The sequence below is a fragment of the Euleptes europaea genome, chromosome 12 (assembly GCF_029931775.1).
Source record: "Euleptes europaea isolate rEulEur1 chromosome 12, rEulEur1.hap1, whole genome shotgun sequence".
Taxonomy (NCBI): domain Eukaryota; kingdom Metazoa; phylum Chordata; class Lepidosauria; order Squamata; family Sphaerodactylidae; genus Euleptes; species Euleptes europaea.
The window spans coordinates 34,105,546-34,129,174 of NC_079323.1; the positions used below are offsets into that span (position 1 = coordinate 34,105,546).

General features: G+C 41.6%; 1 protein-coding gene across 1 annotated transcript in view; it reads right to left on the minus strand.

Moving 5' to 3' along the window:
• Positions 1-23,629, minus strand: part of IMPG2 (interphotoreceptor matrix proteoglycan 2) — a 78,360-nt gene that overhangs the window by 49,035 nt on the left and 5,696 nt on the right. Inside the window, exon 3 of the mRNA XM_056858530.1 lies at positions 12,271-12,437. Within this exon, the coding sequence (XP_056714508.1) occupies positions 12,271-12,437 (167 nt within the window). The remainder of the gene's footprint in view (positions 1-12,270; positions 12,438-23,629) is intronic.

Below are 23,629 nucleotides of genomic sequence, written 5' to 3' on the forward strand. Positions count from 1 at the left end.
CTTATTTCACTCATTATAATGCACATCAATCTCTGACTTTTGTCTTCTGGGTTTCTGGGGGTTTTCCTGTTGTTATTCTGTCTCTCACAGCTACAATAGACCTACCATTAAAATTATGGACTGGTCATTTCTTCGTCAGAGGGAAAACGGGCAAATTCAGCAGGGGATCAAGTACTTTTTCCCCTCACTGTATCTATCTCTAGGGTTGCCAACTTCCTGGTGGTGGCTGGTGATCTCCCGCTATTACAACTGATCTCCAGGCGGCAGAGATCAGTTCACCTGGAAAAAATTGCTGCTTTTGAGGGTGGACTCTATGGCATTATACTCCATTGAAGTCCCTCCCCTCCCCAAACCTCTAAAGCTCCTAAGGCTCCACCCCACAAATCTCCAGGTATTTCCCAGCCTGGAGCTAGTAACCAAATCTATTTCACAAGTAGGGTTGCTGGGTCCCTCTTCGGCATTGGCGGGAGGTTTTGGGGGAAGAGCCTGAGGAGGGCGGGGCTTGGGGAGGGGAGGAACTTCAGTGCCATAGAGTCTAATTGCCAAAGCAGCCGTTTTTCTCCAGGTGAACTGATCTCTATTGTCTGAAGATCAGTTGTAATATCAGGAGATCTCCAGCTAGTACCTGGAGGTTGGCAACCCTATTCACAAGGCATTTTCCTTGGACAGCATTTTGCAGGAGTAGTTAAGAGGGTTTTATCTTTCTTGCACAGCCTTGTTATAGGGGCATTGGATGCTAAGAATTAATGCCAGAGAAAGAGGCTAATACAGAAAAGCAAAGAAAGGGCACACAACACGTGAGGAATTTCAATGGGAGCAAATTTATGTAAGGAATCCTGTGTCATTTGGCAAGAAGAGTGGAACATAAATGAGTAAGCAGCATCTGCTGGGTGACCTTCCCTGAGAGACAAATAGGGAAATCAAACACAATGTAGTTTTGGGAATGAATACTCATGAAGGAGGTCCCAATGGGGTTCAGGAAGCCATATGACAAGATGAGACAAAAAAAGGAAGTATAATTTTTTAAAAACTAGAAACTAGAAAAAAACGAGAGGAAGAAAACTCAAACTCTAGCAACTAAATTTTAAAAAGAAATGTATTTACAAATTAGAGACAAAAATACAACAACAGTGGTGGCAGATGTACTGTAAGTTTCTATAAATGGTTTCCATATATCTAAAAACTAGACCATACACAATTGTTTGTATTGCTTCAAATATTGATAAAGTTCTGAGGTCCTCAATCCATTCATTTACTGGAGGTGGGTATTTATCTCTCCAGGGCTGTAATACTAGTCTTTTAGCTGTAGTAAGAGAACAAAGGGTCCATTTTCACTGACTACTGGTTTGCCTCCGAGAGACAGGCAGATAGTTTAGAAGTACACAAGCATCCTCAAAAATCAATGAACATTCTAATGCAAAATTTATATGAGTAATAACTTCCCTCCAGAAAAACCAAATGACTAGACACACCCAAAGGATATGTTTAAAGGATGCATCCTGTGTGTTACAACATCAACAATTAGAAACTTTACTCAATCCTTAGCTAGAAAGTCACTGTGGTGTCCGGTATATGCTAAATATAATTTTTTCCTGAAGAAGTCACAACTTAAGATCCATAGAGAGAGAGTTTAAGGCCATATTCTATTTCTTTGGCAAAACAGGGCACTCCTACTCTTTATTCCATTCATTCCTGAGACTCTGCATATCATATTTATTGACATCAAATATTTATAAACACATATTGGAGGTTTTGTTTTCTGCATCAATTCAAGTTTCCAGGAGCAAAGGGGACTGAGACACAATGCTGCAAGCCCGTATTTAGATATTTAGATATCAACAGAAATTGCAGATTTAAATATTGCCATTCATTTTTTTTGTTCATTTCATCTTTATTTTATCTTGATACAAGTTGTTTAGAAAGTCTTTAGTCCTCTCTGATGTATCCCAAACTTACATTCTAATAGTTTCCACAGCAGAAATTACTCTGCCGATGGTAAAAACACTTAGTAAAAACAAAACCTGTGACAGCCTTTTAAAAATAATGTTTAAAGGTTAATCCAGTGATTTTTTAAAAAAAATAAGCACTGATAGGCCACAAAGTAAAGAATTTCTCTTTTTCTTAAAAGCTCGTGTAAAACAAAAGAATGAAGTCCTGATTCAATACAATTGGAGGGTGTCCAGGAGGGTGGGATTAAATTTCTATTCAAGTGTTGTACTGTCAGTATATTTTTTAGATTGCTTTTCAAGAGGGGGCTTAAGAATGGCTAGAGGCAAGTCACCAAACATGGCTATACCATTTTGTGGAAGATGCTTCCACAAGCCTCACCAAATGTATTGACTGAAGGAATGCAGGGTGTTTCGTCAATCCCACCCAAAAGTCATCTGAAATTCATCGTAGGGGGCAAATGAACAGCCAGGTACTCTTTCAATTTGTCTTGTATGTAAACAAGCATACTGTGCTTTAGAAAGGGGGGGAGAGATATCCCAGTTAAAAGGCGGGCTTCAATGCCATTGGGTACCCTTCTTTAAAGAACACCGGTGCAGCAGGATGTTCGAAATCTGAAGCCTCCACAATACAATAAAGCAGTGCTACTGGCCTAACCTTTATGGCAAGAGGAACATTGCTTTTCGACTTCTTCGCTGTAGTTGTCAAAAAAGTGTCTTATCAGAAATATTGCCATTCAAAAGAAGTTGACGAGTCGTTTTTTCACCTCAGCTAAGAAAATGTCAAAAACTCATCATCATAGTCTTTCATTTGGTCCAACATAAAAAATCCCCCTATTGATCCCAGCCTTCCATTAAAAAAATTTCTGCCTAATTTTTTGGTCTGGATTGGCTCATAATGTTAATTTAGCGTGTAAAAATTGATCAAATTGATATTGTCATGACATTATGCGCCATTGTTCTCTAGCTGCAGAAATTGCAGGAGAGATAGGTTTCATTCTAGCATAAGCAGACCCTAAGAAGGAAAGTGCAATTTTAATTTTTCCGTAGAGCTCCAAAATATTGCTTACTTATGGTACACATTTATAGATTGTTTTTATGTCTTTGTGTGTATTTTAGCACTGGTTTTAATTATCTGTGGGGTTTGAGTTGGGGGTGGGACTGGTTTTTATGGTCTTAAAATGTGATTTTATTATGTGTTTTTAAATCTGTTAGCTGCCTTGGTGGCCCTTATGAGGGCAGAAAGGCAGGATATACATTTTGTGATGGAATGCAGATGTGGAAGGAAAGGGGGTTGCTCTCTAAGACTCTCTACACCCTTTGCAACTCACTGTACATCAGGATGCTTCCCTGGAATTCCTTCTGGGAAGGCTGGATGAGGTTTTGGGATTACTAAAAACAATCCTTTCTAGGGACTCAAGTGCAATTAAGAAACAACTTTTGTCTAGCACTAATAACTGGTTTGATAATGACTGTCGACTACTCAAACATTGAATATCCAAAGTTCAACACAAGTTGAGGAGAAACTACAGTTCCCAAACATACACTGAGTTGATCCAGCTAAAAAGGAAATTTAAAGAAGTGGTTAGGGTAAAAAAATATGAAGAAATTAGAAGGGGGTGGAATTCTTTAATCCTTGTCCCTCAGATCAATCACTCAAAAATAAAATTGGTCCTTGGTCTCTGGTGCTTTGGGAGGAAGGAAGGAGATGGATTGTTGAATTCCTCCAGCTGTATGGGAAGAATACGACGCAAAAAAAAATTTCACGGTCCACAAATGAATGAAGAGCCTCTGTGGGAGCAAGGGTTGCTTCCAGTTTGGCCTAGGGTCTCGCCGGAGGAGATAGTGACCTTAATCAAGAAACTAAAGCCACGGAAAGCCCCCCGGGCCTGACCTGGTTATGGCTGATGTTCTTCGCTCTGATACTGGATGGTGGGCCCAATTCCTGGCACCCATTTTTCTACTGATTAACAGCCCAGGCAAAACACCTAGATCCTGACACTAAGCCATTATCGTACCAATCCATAAAAAGGGGACAAATCTAATCCAGCTAACTACCGTCCAATTAGTCTTTTGTCTGTGCTGGGGAACTTGTATGCTTTATATTTACATCAGAAACTTGAACATTAGATTCAATCTGAACACATTATTAGCCCTGAGCAGGCCAGGTTTATGCACACCTACTCTATGTTGGATCAGGGTGTAATTCTTTATTACTTGGCAGAAAAATCTACAGCCTCAAGTGGTTGCGGCCCCAGCCCTACGGGGGGGGGGGAAGTAGTGGGGGCACTTGTTACCCCCAGGGGAAAACCCATACCCTGGTGACTGACCCCGCATGGTCCTATCCAATAATGACTAGTACACCGTAGTTGGAGTGAAAAAGGCCACAACTTTATTGATTACAGCGTTAGGCATTGGCAAGCATGAAGGGCAGGATCCAGGGATCAGCTGACCCATCTGTCAGCTGATAGCACCCTGCGCCCAACCCGTCTCCTGGGTGCAGCCTGAGATGGCAGTATGCCGGGTCCCCACGTGGGCGGAAGCCAACTGTGTGGTCCACTGCCACTTGGGAGGAGGCCAAACCGCAGCCCCCGAGCCAGGCTTCACCATTCCTGGCCTCCCCCCAAAACCCCTTATTAGGGTCCCCAGAGTGGCAGCCGGTAAGCCAGGACCCAGCCTCCTGCCCCCCCTGTTCCAACCCCCGTGGGTCCGCAAACCCGGATCCCCCCAGAGGGATCCGATGCTTCTCTGTATACTGCCTTCATTGATCTACAGGCAGCTTTCGACTCTGTACCAAGACACCAGCTATGGACCAAGTTGAGAACCACTTCCATCGATTGTAGACTGCTGTGGCTAATTGAAGGATTATATCAGCCCTCCTATACATGTGTCCATTGTAGCAACATTGGTCACCTCTCTAGATCCTTCCTTCTGTGGAGAGGGGTCTGTGAGGAATGTGTTTTGGCTTCCCTGTTGTTTAATTTATATTTGAATGACCTGTCCGAAAAAGTTTAAATCATCCGATTGCCACTCTCTTCTTTAGCTACTGTTGACATTCCTGTACTGCTATATGCAAATAATACTCTCCTTTGAAATTAATTTGAAATTAATTACAATAAATCCAATGTTATGATTTTTATAAGCAGCAACAACCTCCAATTTATAACTGGGAAATCAATGGGCAAAAGTTAGAGCAAGTTAAACAATTTTGAAATCTGGGAGTACATTTTTGTTTTAACTTGTCATGGAAAGAACATATAGAGGAGGCCAATAGTTATCTGCCTCAATGAGCAATCCATTAATTTGTTACTTCTTTTCTAAAGGAGGTCAGTATATACCAGCAGCACTTTCAGTGTATAACTCTAAGATGGGAGCCCAGCTGTTATACGGTGCTTCAATTTGGAAATCTGGTTGCCACAATCAGCTCGATACCTTTTCTGCTAGATTTCTGTGGTAGAAACTGTATTGAGAGCTGAACTGGGTGTGCACTCCCTAGAGGCAAGGGCCTGGGCATCTACTTTTCGATTTTGGCTTAAGCTAACTTTGCCTCCCTGAAACAGGCAGGCTTTTTTTCTTTTTTCTTTTCTTTCTTTTTTATTGAGGATGCATGCCTTTAGAACAACTCTGCAGAAATCAGTAACCTCTCGCCTAGACTGTTTGGGGATCTTCCCTAATGATACTGATTGCCTTTTTTTTATTCTGTCATAAATATTATCTTGAAACGCCTCTATGGCTTAGACGAATTCAGTACCTGTAGAGTTTGCTCTCCTCTCTATTTGGGATTGGCATATTCAAACTCCAGTCCAGCCTATCTCGTTTATTTGAAGGTTCCCAAATATCGACAAGCCTTTATGTTGGCTTGTCTCAATTCAACCCCAACGGCAGAACTTTCTGGACGCTTTGGGAGGATCTCATCTGCAGACAGATTTTGCAGATGCGAGGCAGGAAGCCTTGACACCTTGGCTTAAGAACATAAGAAAAGCCCTGCTGGATCAGACCAAGGCCCATCAAGTCCAGCAGTCTGCTCACACAGTGGCCAACCAGGTGCTTGTCCAAACTTCCATAGGTATAGAACCAAGTTTGTCTCTCCTCTCCTAAAGGATCTGGTTAGCCTTCCATTCCATTGTAAGCTACAGACCCTCTCGGCTGGAAGCAATTATAATACTACTCTAGCAGTTGCCAAGCTTTTTTCCTATGTAATTAAATGTAATAGCTAGATTTGGGCAACTTGATGCCCTAGTTGTTATTGGTGTATTCATTATTATTATTATTATCCTCTTTGTTGTTGTTTCATTGTTAGAACTGTTAGTGCCCAAGGCTGTAGTCATAAGAGCAAAAATAAAGAATAAAAAGAATTTTAAAAATTGTGAAATAAAAAAATCAATAAAAATAAAACAAAGTTTTCAGTGTGCGTTACAAAACAGAAGAATGCATTAACATTAGTTAACATTGCTACTGTTTAACAGCCTCTGATGAAATGATTTGTCTGTTAAACCATCAGAGAACCTCTACCCTCCTGGCTCCTCTGGAAGATGGCAGAACTCAAGGAATTACCTGCAGTCTCCACAGCAACCTCAGGTGGAAAAGCTGGTTTTTAAATTGTTATGGAGACCACATTCCCCTTTCTGTTATGGCAGATGGTAGAATTCTATTAAGCTCAAGAATTACCTGTTCAATTTACCTAACTCCCTAATACCATTAGAACGTCCTTTTTTCCTCCTTCAAATCCACTTCATTGACTGACACTGGGAGGTGGGGAAACACTCTGTGTAATGATACCAGGACATAAGGTAAATTGAACTGTACAGGGGAAGAGAGAATTTGACATGTTGCTATTTATGAGTCAGCCCTATTCTTTTTTTAAATGTAAATTCCATTCTAATAACTTTATTTGGACAACAATAGTTTGGAATAAAGTATTACATTCAAAACACTAAATGGCATCTATTTGCCAGATAGTTGATATGAGCATTATTTGCTACAGAGGCACGTGAAAGGGGAAGGTTAAAAGGGAAATGTGTTCCTTGACAATAAATCCTGGAAGGATTAGGGAATCCCCTTTCTGATCTGTATTAATTTAATCCTGCACATGTTGATGCTGGTTTCTATCAAATATAGCTGATGAAATATTTCTATTCACTATGAATAGCAATGCCATGGGAAATAAATAATGTTTTTAAAAACATACTGTAGCCATCAGCAATGTGTTTACAATACAATAATCACACATACATCAATACATCTAGTTCTCAGTACAGCCAAATCTGTGGACACTTAAATCCAGAGACTGGAGCCATGAACAGACAAGACAGGTTTGCAGAAAAATCGGAAATGTAAAAATAAAATAAAATACATTGGGGGTTAATTGCCTACCCAAATATTAGAAGCAGCACCTGTAGCTTTAAGAAATAAAATGGCTGTTGTGGGATTGCTAGGCAACCACAACAGTACTGCCAGCCTTCCAGCCTTGGTTTCTGTCAGTAAAAAGCAGGGAAAGATCAGGGCCCTTTGTAGGGCTCTTTTGGCCTTTGAGGCAGGACTCCTACGGGTTCAACCAAAAATTTTGCCCAAATACTAGAGCATCATTGGTGTCTCCAGGCAATGCACTTTAGCCTGCTGGACCACACATCGTATCCCCTGGTGCTTCCCACCCATTCCCCCTTCCCCGCACTGGCCAGCTGAGCTGGGTCTTCTCCTTGTTTCCATTTAATGTATTGCCTCTAAGTTCATGTCTCAACATGATTATGAGATATTTGCAGCCCTCTCTCCTTGGATCCATTCCTGTGCTCTGTGCTTGACACAAACAACACCATAACATCACCAAGACTTTTTCAATAAAAAGCTGCACACTCTTCCATCCTTCTTATCACTCTATACCCTTTGCTGTCCCACAGAAGCCAATAGGTTGGTACATAACAGCAGGGTCTGGGTTTGCAAATGAGAATGCAGACGAGTAAAGAGAAGGTGGGCAGCCTGTTGCATGGAATTGTTGCCTGTCATCAATGAGCCCCTGATTAGGCTTTTAGACACATACAGAATTTAGTAAATTAATGATGCACAAGAGGCATGCCACCCTATCAGTTCCCAAATCCATATTTGATGCCAATCATATTTCATTCCCATCTGGAAATCATAACTTTATTTCTAGCACAACAGCAATTAATTTGCAGATTGGTTAGTTAGTTCTTTATTTTCATTTTTTTACATCTTTGGCTTACAAGGCACACAAAAAGGTTGAAGAAAGAAGAAAAATTAGACGGAAATAACAGAAACATGGAATCAGTGTTGCAAGTGACCCAAAAGCTGTAAAATCTAATTCTCTATCCAAATACCACCAGTACCCAAACTGCTCTGCTCCTTTTCTTAGAGAACAATCCAAGCACAACATGCCAGAACCAGCAGACAGGTTTATTTGTCTGCATTCCTGTGATCAGAGGCTTTGTTATTTAAGAAACAGTATTTTAAAAAGAACAACCCAAGAACTAGGCACAATTCAGCAAAAGTTATTGGTGACTTCCATTGACTTCAGTTATATGTCAATTTGGTGTAGGAGAGCGAAGAACTAGAATCTGGGAGACCCAGGTTTGAATCCCTGGTCTACCATGGAATAGGGTTGCCAACCTCCAGGTACTAGCTAGAGATCTCCTGCTATTACAACTGTTCTCCAGCTGATAACGATTAGTTCACCTGGAGAAAATGGCCGCTTTGGCAATTGGACTCTATGGCATTGAAGTCCCTCCCCAACTCCCGCCCCTCTCAGACTCTGCCCCAAAAACCTCCTGCTGGTAGTGAAGAGGGACCTGGCAACCCTACCATGGAAGCTTGCTGGGTGACCTTGGTCCAGTCACACTTTCAAAGCCTAACCTATGCCTCAGAGTTGTTTTGAGGATACAGTGGAAAAGAGAATGATGTAACCTAGGCAGGGTATAAACAAAGTAAATAAATATTCATTACTTTTGCTGGATGGTGCCCACAGTCTAGAATATGACATTTTTTTCTGAAGCCACTAGTGTAGAATCCACTCATCACTAGATATTGTGCTATTACGCTATTGTAAAAATTCACCTTCAAGATTTTCCTACCTGATCCAACCATGTGTCCTTCCTCCCCACCCCAGAAAAAAATAAAGCTAAATTGCAGAAAATCATTCCGAATGTCTATTGTCCCAATGAAGAAAGCTGAAAGGAAGAAAGCTGATTCCTTTGAAATGTGGTAGTGGAGGAGAGTTTTACAAATACCGTGGACCACCAAAAAGACAGATTAGAGCATTCTGGATCAAATCAAGCCTGAACTGACCCTAGAAGATAAAATGACTAAACTGAGTCTATCATAATTTGGTCATATTATGAGAAGACAAGAATCACAGGAGAAGACAATTGTGAAAGGCAACATTGAAGGCAGCAGGAAAGAGAGATGGATTGCCATGAGATGAATTGACTCTATAAAGTCATGGCCTCCAGTCTGCAAGACCTAAGCAAGGCTGTTAGCAATAGGAAATTCTGGAGGACATAAATTCATAGGATCGCCATAAGTCAGAAGCGAGTTGATGGCACTTCACACACACTGTCCCAAACTCAGCAAAATAAATGGAAAATGAGAAAGAACATGACTGTACTTTAACATAACCCTCCCCCCCTTGGGAGCAGAGACTACAGAGACTTCTCAATGATACATTATCTACAGAAATTTCAGTCAGGCTTTTAGACTACAATAGTTTTAATTGTCATGATGGATTACTTCTGGCAGGAGAAAGACATGGCGAATGCAACCTTGTTGAGTCATTCGGACTTATAAGTAGCTTTCAATGTCATCAACCATCAAACCACATCCAGCTTTGATTGCTGCAATGTGTAGAGTTTCCAGGTCCCTCTTTGCCACCGGCAGGAGATTTTTGGGGTGGAGCCTGAGGAGGGTGGGGTTTGGGGAGGGGAGGGACTTCAATGCCATAGAGCCCAATGGCCAAAGCGGCCATTTTTCTCCAGGTGATCTGATCTCTATCGGCTGGAGATCAGTTGAATTAGCAGATCTCCTGCTACTACCTGGCACTTGGCAACCCTAGCAATGTGTTATACATGGGGCTGCCCTTGAAAAGTGTTTGAATTCTTTAGCTGTTCCAGAACACTGCAGCCAAATGATTGACTGGTGTGTGCAAGTGGCTTCGACATATCAGATATAACTTGATCCAGATCAGATATAACTTGGACTGCAGTATAAAATTCTGCATATGACTAAAGGGATTTTTTCTGCCATTAAAGACAAGAAACAAAGCCCTTGTCTTCCCTTTCTAACAGCACATGGGTATAATTAGTTCATGGAAAAGAAATTTAGAATGATTGTACATACTGACCAAAACTACTCTTTTTTCAGAGGGCATCACTAAAAAAGCCTTTCACAAATAGATGGAAATTATTATTTCTCCCAAACTACCTCCTAATCTCATATCACATTTGCATGTTGTCCACAAGAGAATTAAGGGATGTAAATAAATAAAATTAAACTAGTGACAACTGGCTCACTTCTAACTAATATAGAAATATTAAGAACAGTGCTATCCAACACCCTAGACTCTTGGCATGCAATCAATAAATTATAAGCAATTATGAAAATTGAAAAATGAAGAAAGGCTCTAAATAATTTTAGCCAAAAAAATTACAGTGCTCATCAAACGTTTCAGAAAACAAATGGAATGTCCATGGAGACAGAAGGTGCAATTGAACCCCATCTCTAGGGATAACAAAACTAGCCTATAAGATACTATATAACATTTTTGCCTTTCTTATAACTGAACTCCTTCAGGTTGCAAGAACTTCTCCCTCTATTGTTATCTTCTGCCTGCTGGTGAAGACTTTGTTTGTTTGCTTGTTTGTTTGTTTGGTGTTCCCTCACTAACCCTCACTGGCCACTTCCTTGTTTGCATGTCTGTGTGTTAATGTTAGGGTTGCCAGGCCAAGCAACTGGCAGGAGGGTTGGGGGCAGGGACATGGTGCTGGGTGGCGGCATGGGCGTGATGATGTCATTTCCATGGGAAACGCAGAAGGGACGGTGGGTAGATCTAGGAATTGAAACCAAAGGGGTTAACCTAAACACTATTAAAATATCAACAAATATAATGAAGACCAGATGCATGTTGATGTATATACATCCTGAGAAGCTTGACATCATAACAAGGTATGAGCTGTGGGCCATGTTTTAATACACATGAAATAAACATTCCTACACAAAGCCACACATAATAAAAGGGTTTTGCATATATATTTTTACCTTGTATTACATTAATGGAGATGTCAGGATGTGTATTATATAATAATTTTATGTATGACCACTGAGGAAGGCCTAGATAAGGCTGAAACGCGTCTGGTCTTAGTTTGCTCATTGTATAGGTATACGTCAACTGTGAATGTGTTGTATGTAAATGTTTATTGTTTTTAGTTAGCCTACATTGTAGGCCCTGTGCTTTTAACATAATTGTGCACCATAATAACACAACAAATATATTTGTTGATATTTTAATAGCGTTTAGCTCAACCCCTTTGGTTTTGTTCTACTTTTGGGTTGAGTTTCTCCCCCCCTTTTTTCCCAGTAGATCTAGCAATCACCAGAAACTCTGTACTAAAACTGGCTTTGGAAGTCACGTCATGATGCCCATGAAGCCACTTTTTTTCTCCCCTGCCACCACAGCAAGCAACAGGAACTTGGGGTGGGCAATCCAGAGGAATGGTAAACCCAGGTATACCCTAGAGTTTACCCTCTGAAACTGCCACTTTCTCCAGGGAAACTGCTCTCAGTAGTCTGGATATCAGTCATAGTTCTAGGATATCTCCAGATTCTACCTGGAAGCTGGCAACCTTAAATGGGGAGACCTCGGTTCAAATTCCTGTTCAGCAATGAACCTTGTTGAGTGACTGCCACAGTGTGCTAGAGCCCAAGACAAGAGGAGAGAAAGGGGAGTAAAGGAGTCTCCCTAAGGGAAACATCAGCTTGGCTGCAGAAAGGCATTAGTGTCAAATCACGCTTCTAGTGGCCAATAAGCAATCTTGTTTGTAGTGTTACCTTAGGAAAGAAGCTTACTTGGCAGTAGGGTAAAAGAGCCAGGAAGTAGGAAAAAGTAGGAGGAACTAGGAAGGAGAAGGAAAAAAGGCCAGTGTGTTGGCACTGGTATGTGTTCGTATGTTCTATTAAACTGTTTTAAATATTTTAAATATTACATATATATCTGTATTGTAACATAGTTTTGATTATTCACTACCTTGGGGAGCCTAAATTGGGTGAAAAGGTAGTGTACAAAAGTTTTAAATAAAATAAACTTTAAATGTGTTTCCGATACCTTCAGGATGAGGCTTTGATGTTCTTCAGACTGACTAAAGTTGGTTCCCATCTCAAATATACTCATAGTTCCTTCCTCACATAGATTCAGCCAGTTTTGATGTTCTTCACGCCCTGGAAGCCTTTCCCAGAATGTTTTGAAGACTTCCCATACAGCTTCCTGGCACACTGAAAAAGAAGTATTATTAAAGGAGGGCTGTGACATATGTGTTGCACCCAAAGCTCCCAGGTTCTGTCCCTGGAATCTCCAGTTAATAGATCTTTTTGGGAAGATCTTGGGAAATAACTTTCTGCTCCTGAAATCCTGAAGAGCTGCTTACTGTCAGAGTAGACATAGACAATACTGAACTTGATGGAACAGCTTCATATATATGTTATAGTCACTTCATATCTACTTTGTCAGCACATAAGAACATCTCTGTCATTAGTAGAGTTGCCAGCTTCAGGTAGGGAAATACCTGGAGATTTTGGAGGAGGAGCCTGAGGAGGGCAGGTTGGGGAGGGGAGGGACTTCAATGGGGTATAATGCCATACAGTCCACCTTCCAAAGTTCTCTAGGTGAGCTGATCTTTGTCACCTGAAGATCCTTTGTAATCCAAGGAGATCTCCAGCTACCACCTGGAAGTAGGTAACTTTTGTTATTTGCTCCACTGGGGCAAATATGTAGGCACTCGGTGACAGGGCTGTTGTGAGGAACAGAGGGGAAGAGAAAAATGTAAGTTGCTTTGGGTGCCCATTGAGAAAGGTGGGGTATAAAAGAAGCAAATAAATAAATAGGTGGCCAACCTCCAGGTGAGGCCAGGCAATCCCCTGGAATGACAACTGATCTCCAGGCTACAGAGAGCGGTTCCTGTGGAGAAAAAGGCTGCTTTGAAGGGAAGTCAGTATGACATTATACTCCACTGAGGTCCCTCCCCTCCCCAAAACTCCAGGAATTTCCCAACCTGGAGTTGGCAGCCTGACTCATAGTATCTCCCAGGACCAAGAGGGCAATGCATGCAGGAGGGGAATAATGCTAAGGTCAGGAACAAAAGGATTTATTCAGGCTGAGTCAACCTGTTTTTGAAATCCCTTTCTTTCCCTTCTTTGCCACCTCCTCATTTCCTTTCCCTTCTGTTTAACTAGGGTTTGCCAGCTTTGGGTGGGAAAACACCTGGAGCTTTTGGGAAGGGAAGCTTGGGAAGGGAAGGCCCTCAACGGGGTATAATGCCATGGAGTCCGCCTTCCAAAGCAGCCATTTTCTCCAGGGGAACTGAGCTCTGTAACTTAAGAGACCAGTTGTAATTCCGAGAGTTCTCCAGCCACCACCTGGAGACTGAACCCTATGTTTAACAAACTGTGAATTACTTGGGGTTGCTTTAGGGTTGCCATCCTCCAGGTTGTATATAACGCAAATATGCACTAGTACTAACCGGATAGTTAGGAAAACTCTAGTACCAGGCTCACCAAACAAAATAAATAATAACACAAGCAAACTATGCAAACATGTATTGTGAACGTAAACATCTACAAACAAGTGCAAACATCAAAGAGAATATATACAAGTAGCCATTTTGAGCAGCCTTCTGGTGCATTTAGACTGAATACTTGTATTAAACTGCTATTATTGCATCTACTAAGATAAATGATATATATTAAGAAGATATTAGCTGATGAAGCTGCAATTACGCAGTGAAAACGCTCGTGAACATCCGGACGGCGTTACTGTGGACCTTCTCCCCTTTGTTCCACTTGGGGTTATTATCTGAAGAAACTACCTTGAGATAAGACTTTCACTTACTCTGATAGAGACCTACCTTGAAAGAGACTTTCCAATCCTCCAGGTTGTGGCTGGAGATCTCCTGCTATTACAACTGACCTCCAGCCGACAGAGATCAGTTCCCCTGGAGAAAATGGCCGCTTTGCCAATTGGACTCTATGGCATTGAAGTCCCTCCCCTCCCCAAACCCTGCCCTCCTCAGGCTCCTCCCCAAAGAGTGGCAAAGAGGGACATGGCAACCCTATACAGCTTGCATGTTACTTTAATACTACAGAGCACCATGATGAATGGTGGAGGCCAAATACTACACCTATATTAATTATGTTCCCCTGCTGTGATACAAGAAGGTTCCCTGGAAGTAAAATTTCACCACTTTCAGAAATTTTTTTGAATCCTATTAAGTAGTGCTCAGTTTAAGTCCTACTTCCAAACAAAGGAACTTGGTTTGTGGCTAAGGCAGCCCCCCAAAATTGATGCAATTGCACAAGAACTATTATCTGTACCATTTATGTTTTTCAGTAGCAGAAGTTTCGAAAGGCTAACAGACAACAGTCCACCAGCTCAGAGGCCTGGACTAATAAGAAGTGCTAAATTAAATACTTTTTTTTTTTTGGCCAGAGACCTCTATTACTTTCTATATTGGTTTCAGACTCCTAGACTGCTTCTTAATGTTCTCATCTCTTGTTCATTAAAACAAAAAAGAATTAGGGAGGATAACTGTTTCCAAATGCAAGCTGCTGCTTCCTCTAAACACCTCAGTCGCCTCCAACTAGCTTAGAGATTTAGTATCTGCCCTTCCAGTTAGTTAGTGTGACAGCCACCCCACTGCGTCCAGCCTCAAAAGCTCACCACCATCTGTGGGTTCTTATTGCATTAACCAAACATGAACTTAGGGACCAGCGGGCCTCTCTAATGGGCAGAAGGGATAAAGCTTTGGGAAGTCAGCACACCTTCTGCTACGGCAGGAAAATCCACTGAGATGGATTGCTCATATACTTTCATGTGGAAAGACGGAACTAGTTCGGCATGGAAAGTATTACTGCACGTGTTTACCAATACGTTGAAGAACAAAAGAGATTTATTTACTTCGCCTTGCTGGAAAAGCACAATGTTGTTCAAAGAGGGCCTATTTAAACATGAGATGCAATTAATCACTTGCCTACTCACCTGCAGACGAATATCAGTACTGCCTTCCAACTGCAATAGGTACATTTCTTCAGGATGTAAAGAACTCGATTACTATAATTTTGCATGCCACTTGATCCCATTATAAAGAGAGTAATTCTTGAACATGTAAAATCACCCACTTTTAGAGCCGAGCCAAAAGTATTGGCTGGACATTTTCAATGCAAAAACAAGGGGTGGGACTTTTAACTCCAACCCCTAAAGGTTTCTTCTTGCCTGGCTTCATGGCCTGGGGGATGTTGTGGTGAGAGTGTTGGGCTAGGATCTGGGAGGCCCAGATTCACATCCCCGCTCTGCCATGGAAGCTTGCTGGGTGACCTTGGGCCATTTGTATACTGGCAGCCTAACCTATCTCACAGGGTTGTTGTGAGTATGAAATGGGGGAGAGGAGAAGGTTGTAAGTCCTTTTGGGTCCCAAATGAGGAGAAAGGTGGGGGTATAAATGAAGTAAGTAAATAAATAAATGTAGCCAGCATGCTATCAAGACAAATAAGAATTGGCTACAAAATAATGTCATGACCTTGGCTCCATCATCAACCAAAAGGGAGACTGCAACCAAGAAATCAGAAGGAGATTGAGATTGGGAAGGGCAGCCATGAAGGAGCTAGAAAAGATTCTTAAGTGTAAGGATGTGTCACTGGCAACAAAAATCAAGTTTATTCATGCCACAGTTTTCCCTGTTATTATGTATGGGTGTGAAAGTTGCACAATGAAGAAAGTTAACAGGAAGAAAGTAGATTCCCTTGAAATGTGGCATTGGAGGAGAGTTTTACGGATACCATGGACTGCCAAAAAGACAAATCAATGGGTTCCAGATCCATTCAAACCTGAGCTGTCCCTAGAAGCTAAAATGATTAAACTGAGGCTATAGTACTTTGGTCACATTATGAGAAGGCAAGAGTCATGGCAAAAGACAATAATGCTAGGAAAAATTGAAGGCAGCAAGAAAAGAGGAAGACTCGACATGAAATGGATTGACTCTATAAAGAAAGCCGCAGCCTTCAGTCTGCAAGACCTGAGCAAGGCTGTTAACGATAGGATGTTAATTCATCGGGTCACCATAAGTTGGAAGTGACTTGATGGCACTTAACACACACACTAGCAAGAGCGAGAGCAACATTTTCTTCTCTCTAATAATCTAATTTCTCAAGTAGAGTTGCCAGGTCCCTCTTCACCACCGGTGGGAGGTTTTTGGGGCGAAGCCTGAGGAGGGTTGGGTTTGGGGAGGGACTTCAATGCCATAGAGTCCAATTGCCAAAGCAGCCATTTTCTCCAGGTGAACTGATCTCTGTCGGCTAGAGATCAGTTGTAATAGCAGGAGATCTCCCGCTAATACCTGGACGTTGGCAACCCTATTCTCAAGTAATGTTAACATTTGCAGGAACCTTGTAGAGATGGTCAGTAGAGGTTGCCATCTCTTTAAATCAGAGGGAGGGGCAAGAGTTTGGAGCATAACAAGTTAGGGAAGATCTGGGAGTAGAGCCTACTGGGCTTTGGTGGCTCTGAGGGAAGAGCTTAATTCTAAATTAGCACCCTCTAACAGGGTAGAGCTTTTAAAAAATAGCTAAGTGGGCAAATAACTGAATCTTGCATATTACTTCTTCAGCAACCTCCTTGAAGACTAAGATAACATAATTTTAAAAATTAGCCAGGGCTTTTTTCCCTTATAGATGTCTAAAGGAATACAACCAAGGAGAGGTTTTGCATCCAACATATGTTGGACAAGCTGTATTTTCATATTTTGTAGAACTGCTGCAAAGTCGACTGCACTTGGGTTGCTTTGTGTGATCTTATAGTGCCAACAACTGGCAAATATAAAAGCCAACACTCTGGAGAATATCACATGAAATTCATCTGATTCACTATGAACACGTGAATTGATCAGCAATAGAAACCATAACATTCTGTGGTATATCCAATGCAGAAGTTCCCTTGCACAGTAAGGGATTTTCCAGACATCGACAGTGCAATTATAAGCAGAGTTACACCCATTAACTTCAATAGACTTAGAAGATATAACTCTGTCTAGGATAAAATGAGTACCCAGCTTGCTGGGGGTATAGACGACTGGCGAAGGCAATGGCAAACCACCCCGTAAACACAGTCTGCCTAGTAAATGTCAGGATGTAATGTTACCCCATGGGTCAATAATGACTTGTTGCTTGCACAGGGGACTACCTTTACCTTTAGGATTACACTGTAAATGTATTAAATAGCAAATGTTAAGAATATGAAACATTACATTTTCCCAAAGCCCAAACCTCAAACAAGTATTACTACTAAAATGTAGTTCTTTGTCCAACAAAACCAGGCCATTGGAGTAATATTAGGAATGTGTATGGACTGGCCGCCTATTGGATAGAACCTGTGCTGTCCTTGATGATCGTTTTGTAATTTAACCCTTAAATCTTGATGTCTATGGGTAGTGTTGCCAGCTCCGGGTTAGGAAATACCTGGAGATTTTTGGGGCGGAGCCTGAAGAGTGTAAGGTTTGAGGAGGGGAGGGACTTCAATACCATAGAGTCCAATTGCCAAAGCAGCCATTTTCTCCAGGTGAACTGATCTCTATTGGCTGGAGATCAGTTGTAATAGCAGGAGATCTCCAGCTAGTATCTGGAGTTTATTGCTGTGTTCCATATGGAAAAATACCGAAATAATGAACAAAATCTACAACTAAACCTTGTTTGCTTTTATTGGATGTTGTATATACTTCATACAAACTTACAGTCATATGCCCTTGCAATTTTTCCAAATCTGGTGTAATTGCCAATTTTTCTATGAGCATTACTTGCACTTTTCAATTATGACCGGCAGGGGAAGGCTGTTGCCTCCAATTCAATTGATGCCTTGATAAAGATTATTGAAACTTTACCCAATCCCGGGAAATAAAGTTGGCATGGCATGGCATATGGCACAGCATAGATTGTAAGGGCAAGTAACTAAACAAGGTTTAGTTGTAAGTTTTGTTCATTATTTCGGTATTTTTCCATACGGAACACAGCAATAACTATATACCGATTAGCACTGGTTACCAGTAACTGGAGCTTGGCAACCCTCTCTATGGGACATCTGAGAGAAACTCTCTGCTTCTATTTAATACTTAATATTCTAATTACACTATTAGTCTGAAATTACAGGATTCAAACTCACATCAGTTTCTCTCTACCTAGGAGATACCAGTTTCAGGAAGCATCTGCTTGGCAAGTGTTTTAGTGTTCAAGAGCCATTTATCTTTCCATGCAGTAAGAGTTATTTAGCCTATTATGTTTCATTCTGCAGAAAGGGATTTACTAGGTTAACTGAAGGGACAGCACATGACAAGTTCGGGATGTCTTCTGGGGGTGGGGCAGCTTTCTTGGTCATTTGTGTAAATGAGCACTGCTCACTTTTAATCCAGGTATAATCCCATTTGTACTTCTTAAGGGTTGAACTATGTACAGCCACTACTAGGATATTGAGTCAGGAAAGCCATCCTATTTTGGAGGTGATACTAAACCAGTGTTCTTACTTGATGTGCTGTTAAAACTCAAGAAACTCAAAGTTTAATAGTTGGTGATTCAGGAAAGTAGCAAGGAAATTAATGAAGGATACACCCTAGTAGCCTCTCTCATACAATTGCTGCTATTTATGTGCAGTCATTTATTTGGTGGGAGGACTCTTTAAACATCGAAATTAAAGCTGCATCAATCAAGTCCATATAATATTTGGGGGGTATACTTAAATGATTATGTTTGACTCAATGAGATGAAATTTTCTGGCAGTACATATAGTCCAAACTGGGGGTGTAGGGATAAAGCTAAAGCAAGTGGTACACTGTAAATTGTGGACTTTGTCAGAATTGATGCAACAACTTGCTTCACATATTTTGCTTTTTATATGTCACACTAGGCTGCTTCACATATTTTGCTTTTTATATGTCCAGTAATGTCTGTCTGTGAAATGACCCTAAATTGCATAGCTCTATAGTATCAAGTCCTACAATAAAGAGTTTTCCGAAGGTGCTCCATTCAAAATTAGATCCCATTCTCAATTATTCCGTTATTTCTCATCCAAATCTCTACATTCTATAGAAACAGGAGTTTATAGTTCACTTGACATGAGGCATGAGAGTACAAAAAGAAAGAAAAAGAAAGAAAAGCTATAAATTGATGCTTTCTTTCAAATTTTGTTCTCAAATTTTGCTTCCTCTGGAGATTTGTCAAAACAAGACTAACACCCACTTCCTGAAACCTGGCCTAAAAAAGGCTTATGATGGTGACCATCTTGAAGATATGCCAACATATCTAGAAAAATGCTAGTGGTAAACCCTATTGTCATCATGCTGGTGCAGTGCTGGTTATAATATCTATGCTGACATAGACTTGGCCAGTATCAGGGGCATACTCTGGGTGGAGCAGGACTTAGTTGGCTTCCTAAGCCTCAGATATACCTCCAACACCTACATAACATTGCGTGTTTGAAATGCCGTCAAGCTGCAGCCGACTTATGGCAACCCAGTAGAGTTTTCAAGGCAAGAGACTAACAGAGGTGGTTTGCCGTTGCCTTCCTCTGCATAGCAACTCTGGTATTCCTTGGGGGTCTCCCATCCAAATACTAACCAGGGCTGATCCTGATGAGATCAGGCTAGCCTTGGCCATCCAGGTCAGGGCCAACATATTCCAGTGACTAAAAACAGGCATAGTTCAAATTCATCCCACAGTACTGCAGGCAAAGGTTTAAAAGCAACGTTTCTCCACACCACACATGCCAGAGGAGTTTAGGACACTAAGTCTGTAGCTAATTACATATCTCCAGAGCAGACAATTTCTCCTCACCTGGCCATGACACCCACAGCTCAGCTGTGCGTCATGGGGCTGTAGCTCTCTAGCCCTTGTCATGCAAATTTGCAGCACAGAGCAAGACACCAAGTTACCATTAACTTGTTTAAGTGTGGGAACTGCACCTGGAGGACACTTAGCAGCCAAACACTGTTGTTCTGTTTGTCTAACACTGTTCTGTTCAGAACCCTTAAAGGTTCTCCAGTTCAATGCATATGCAACAAAGGGGAGGACAATTAACATCACACAGATAAACAAGGTAGGGGAAATCCTGTCCTCAAACTAGAACTACTACAACTGTCTTACCTACTCCGCTCATTGCCCCAACAGACCCTCTCTGAACACCATCAATCCCTCTGTAGACCATGTGCTCTATGCCATTCCCATGGGACACTGCTGCCCCTGTGCTGATCTGGATGGCTAGTAGCAGCCATACAACAGGAGGAGAGGCTAGAAGGACCCAGTCCCCAATATGATGTTAGCCAGCTTCTACACCCACAACACGATCATGATTGTTGTGACATGTATTTATCTCACTGCTCTGCTGTGGGGCTGCCAACTCTCAACAGAAAAAAGGATAAACGATGCAGTTTTCATAAGGGGAATGTTGGTCAGAGATGGATGGAGGTCATACGTTTCTGGGCTGACTGGGAGTGGACTTTGGTAATGTGCTCTCCTCAGTCTGGGAGGAAGATAGTGTGTGGGGGTTCACTAGCCAAAATGGTGGGCAAGTTGGGCAGCCAATCAGCAATCAGTGGACAGGTAAACTCTTGTGATGATGTTTGATGGAACAAAATCTCAAGCATGATTGGGAGTCCAATTGTACCATCTCAGGGTACTCCCAATCTGCAATTTGAACCAGGGACCTTAGGTACACTATTCTTATGCTTTCCCACTGTGCCAGGCCAGTCTTTGCAATATTCCCTACTCTACTCCCTGGGGCTGGATTTGATGGCAGGGCTTCTGGGTTTTCCTAATTCCCTCTCCTGTGTCCCATTCTTGTGCATCCAGCAGGGTGAATAGTTAAGAACTGCTCCCCATTGTGAGAGGCCAGGCTCGAGCCCAGCCTCTGCTTCTTGTTTTGCTGCTGCTTGGCCCATGGCTGGGCAAAAAGTGAGTTTCGCTTGTGGCCAGCCTCCTCCATGCCTCTTGTTTTCCACATGCATGCCATGTGTGGGATGCAGTTGTGTGTTCTGTTATTGCTGCCCCAGTTTCTACAATCCCTGTGGCTGACAAAAAGGCTGGTGCATTGAATCCCACTCTGGCTGGGATCCAAACCCTTGGCAGGAGAGATCTTGGGCAAGCCATTGTGGTTGGATGTGTTGGGCCATAGAAGCATGAGAATGCTATGGATGGAGAAGGTATGTGTCCTCCCCAGTGTGTCTGCCTGGCAAAAAGGAACTTGGCTGCAGGTTAGTGTTCATACCCACATCTGCAGCATAACACTCCCTGGAGTTTAACTTTAGAGCTTCTAGTGATTGTACCACCACTCTCTTTAAGAGTACTTGGGCCAGCTTTTCTCTTTGCATTTTGATTCTCTATGTGAGGGTGGCAGCTGCATGGAGTCAGGAGCCAGTGGACACATCAACAGGTACTGGTTGGATGCATTTATCTGTGCCACTTACAGGGGGTTAGAAGCATACTGCCCTCTGAGTGGTGAATGTTGTGAGGTTTGGGGGCAGGGCATTGTGAACATTGTGTCACACGAAGACCCTGAAGTGACGTCACTCTGTTGCAGTGACACTCTAGAAATCCCATAAATCTCTAAAGACCCGTCACCCAGAAGTGACATTGACACATCATGCAATGTGACGCTCTCCATAACTCCCCCCCCCCCAGCAGAGGCCTGGCAGCCCTATTATTGTCCCTCCAAAGTATGTTTAAGGTATTGTTTGTATTTACAGTTAGGGTCTAATAGGTATTGCCGGAGACGCTTCACAAAATGGCTATTCTGAAACTGCATAGTTGTAGCCCATAATGAGGACCTCATATCAGGACCTCAATTTGACTGGATATTTTGTGCCTCTGGGACTGCCTAATTCAGTTTGCCAAGCCTTGTGGTCTATTCCACCTAGCTGAGGCCTCATCTCAATCTGCGCCATGGGGCATGAATTACCTCTACCATTTTCGTTGTTTGTTCATATTTTGCAACCTCTGGCTATTGTTGTAAGATTACAAATAGAAAGGGGCACATATAGCAGTAATCAAATTAAATTAACCATGTATGCAGATCATGTCATTGTGTAATTAGAAAAGCCAATGCAGTAAATTAGCTATCTTTCAGTCATTGGATCAATATGGTGTCATTCAGGATATAAAATTAACAGAGAAAAAACTGCAACTAAGTACTGAAATTCCAATGGATCTAAAACATCACATTAAAAATAAATTTGGTTACTTGTATCTCCAAACCAATTAGATATTTGTGTGTCAGTGGAATTTTGGGCCAGTGTGTCAAAATTGAAGAAGATTTGGACTGGTGGTCTCACCATCTATTTTGGAGGGCCATGGTTAATATTTTAAAAGTGACAGTTTTTATATTTATATTTTCTTACTCTTTCACTTATGGGAGATTATATAGAAATTTATGAATGGAATAAACTCTTTGTGTAAAAAGGAGATCAGATTGAATACTCTACCCTGCAAAAACCAGTTTTAGAAGGTAAACTTGATATATCAAATCTGACTTGGGCTATAGGCTTCTTTTTTAAATAGTCAGGAGTGTAAAAGAGTTAACAAGTATGAAATTAATTCCTAGGTAGTTGCTATCATGGGCTAAATATTAAAGGAAATTTGGTTCAAAATCTCCATTATCGATGGCGACTAGAAATAATACATTTAACAAATATGGGGCATGGGAGATTTTGTTCAATGGGAAAAACATAATATCCCTGTTCACAAGTTACAGTGAGAGCACATACAGTTTATGTACAGTGTACACTAGGGTTTTTCTTTATACCTGAGTTGGGTAATTCACATTACATTCAACGCATGTAGCTGAATGTGTGATTGAAACCACTCATTTATCCAGGTACTGGTCTCTGGTTCATTGGGAAAGTGAACTCATGTTGGCTGTTTCTTACAAACAGATGTGCACACATACCGTATATGCAGGATGTACGTGCATTCAATGCCACATGTGAACAGGGATAGAATGTCACAGTCATATGGGGCCTAAATACAATGGAAATTAGACTGCTCCTTCCTGCTCTCCTTAAATGGCACTCCTATTATATGCCATCTGGGCCTTTCTTTCTGTGTGAAGACTGATTATAGATCTGCCAATTTGTGCCAGTTCTGAGGATTCAGGGAAACAGATATTTGGAAGAGAAGCCAAACTAATTTCATAGAGCCTGACTCACAAGGTCAGTTAAGCTATAAGTATAATGGGTAACTGAAGGAGATGAACACACATACAATCCCAATATGGATCTAATGAATTATTTTTATGCATCCAATGTAAAAATGGCTCCCCCTTGTCTCTCACCAACTTGCATTTGTAGGCTATTCCTAAAGTTGCTCTAAGTTATAGGAATAACATGTTGTGCAGTAGTGGAGGAGAGACATTGGTTTTAGAAACAGATGCCTCAGGAGACCCA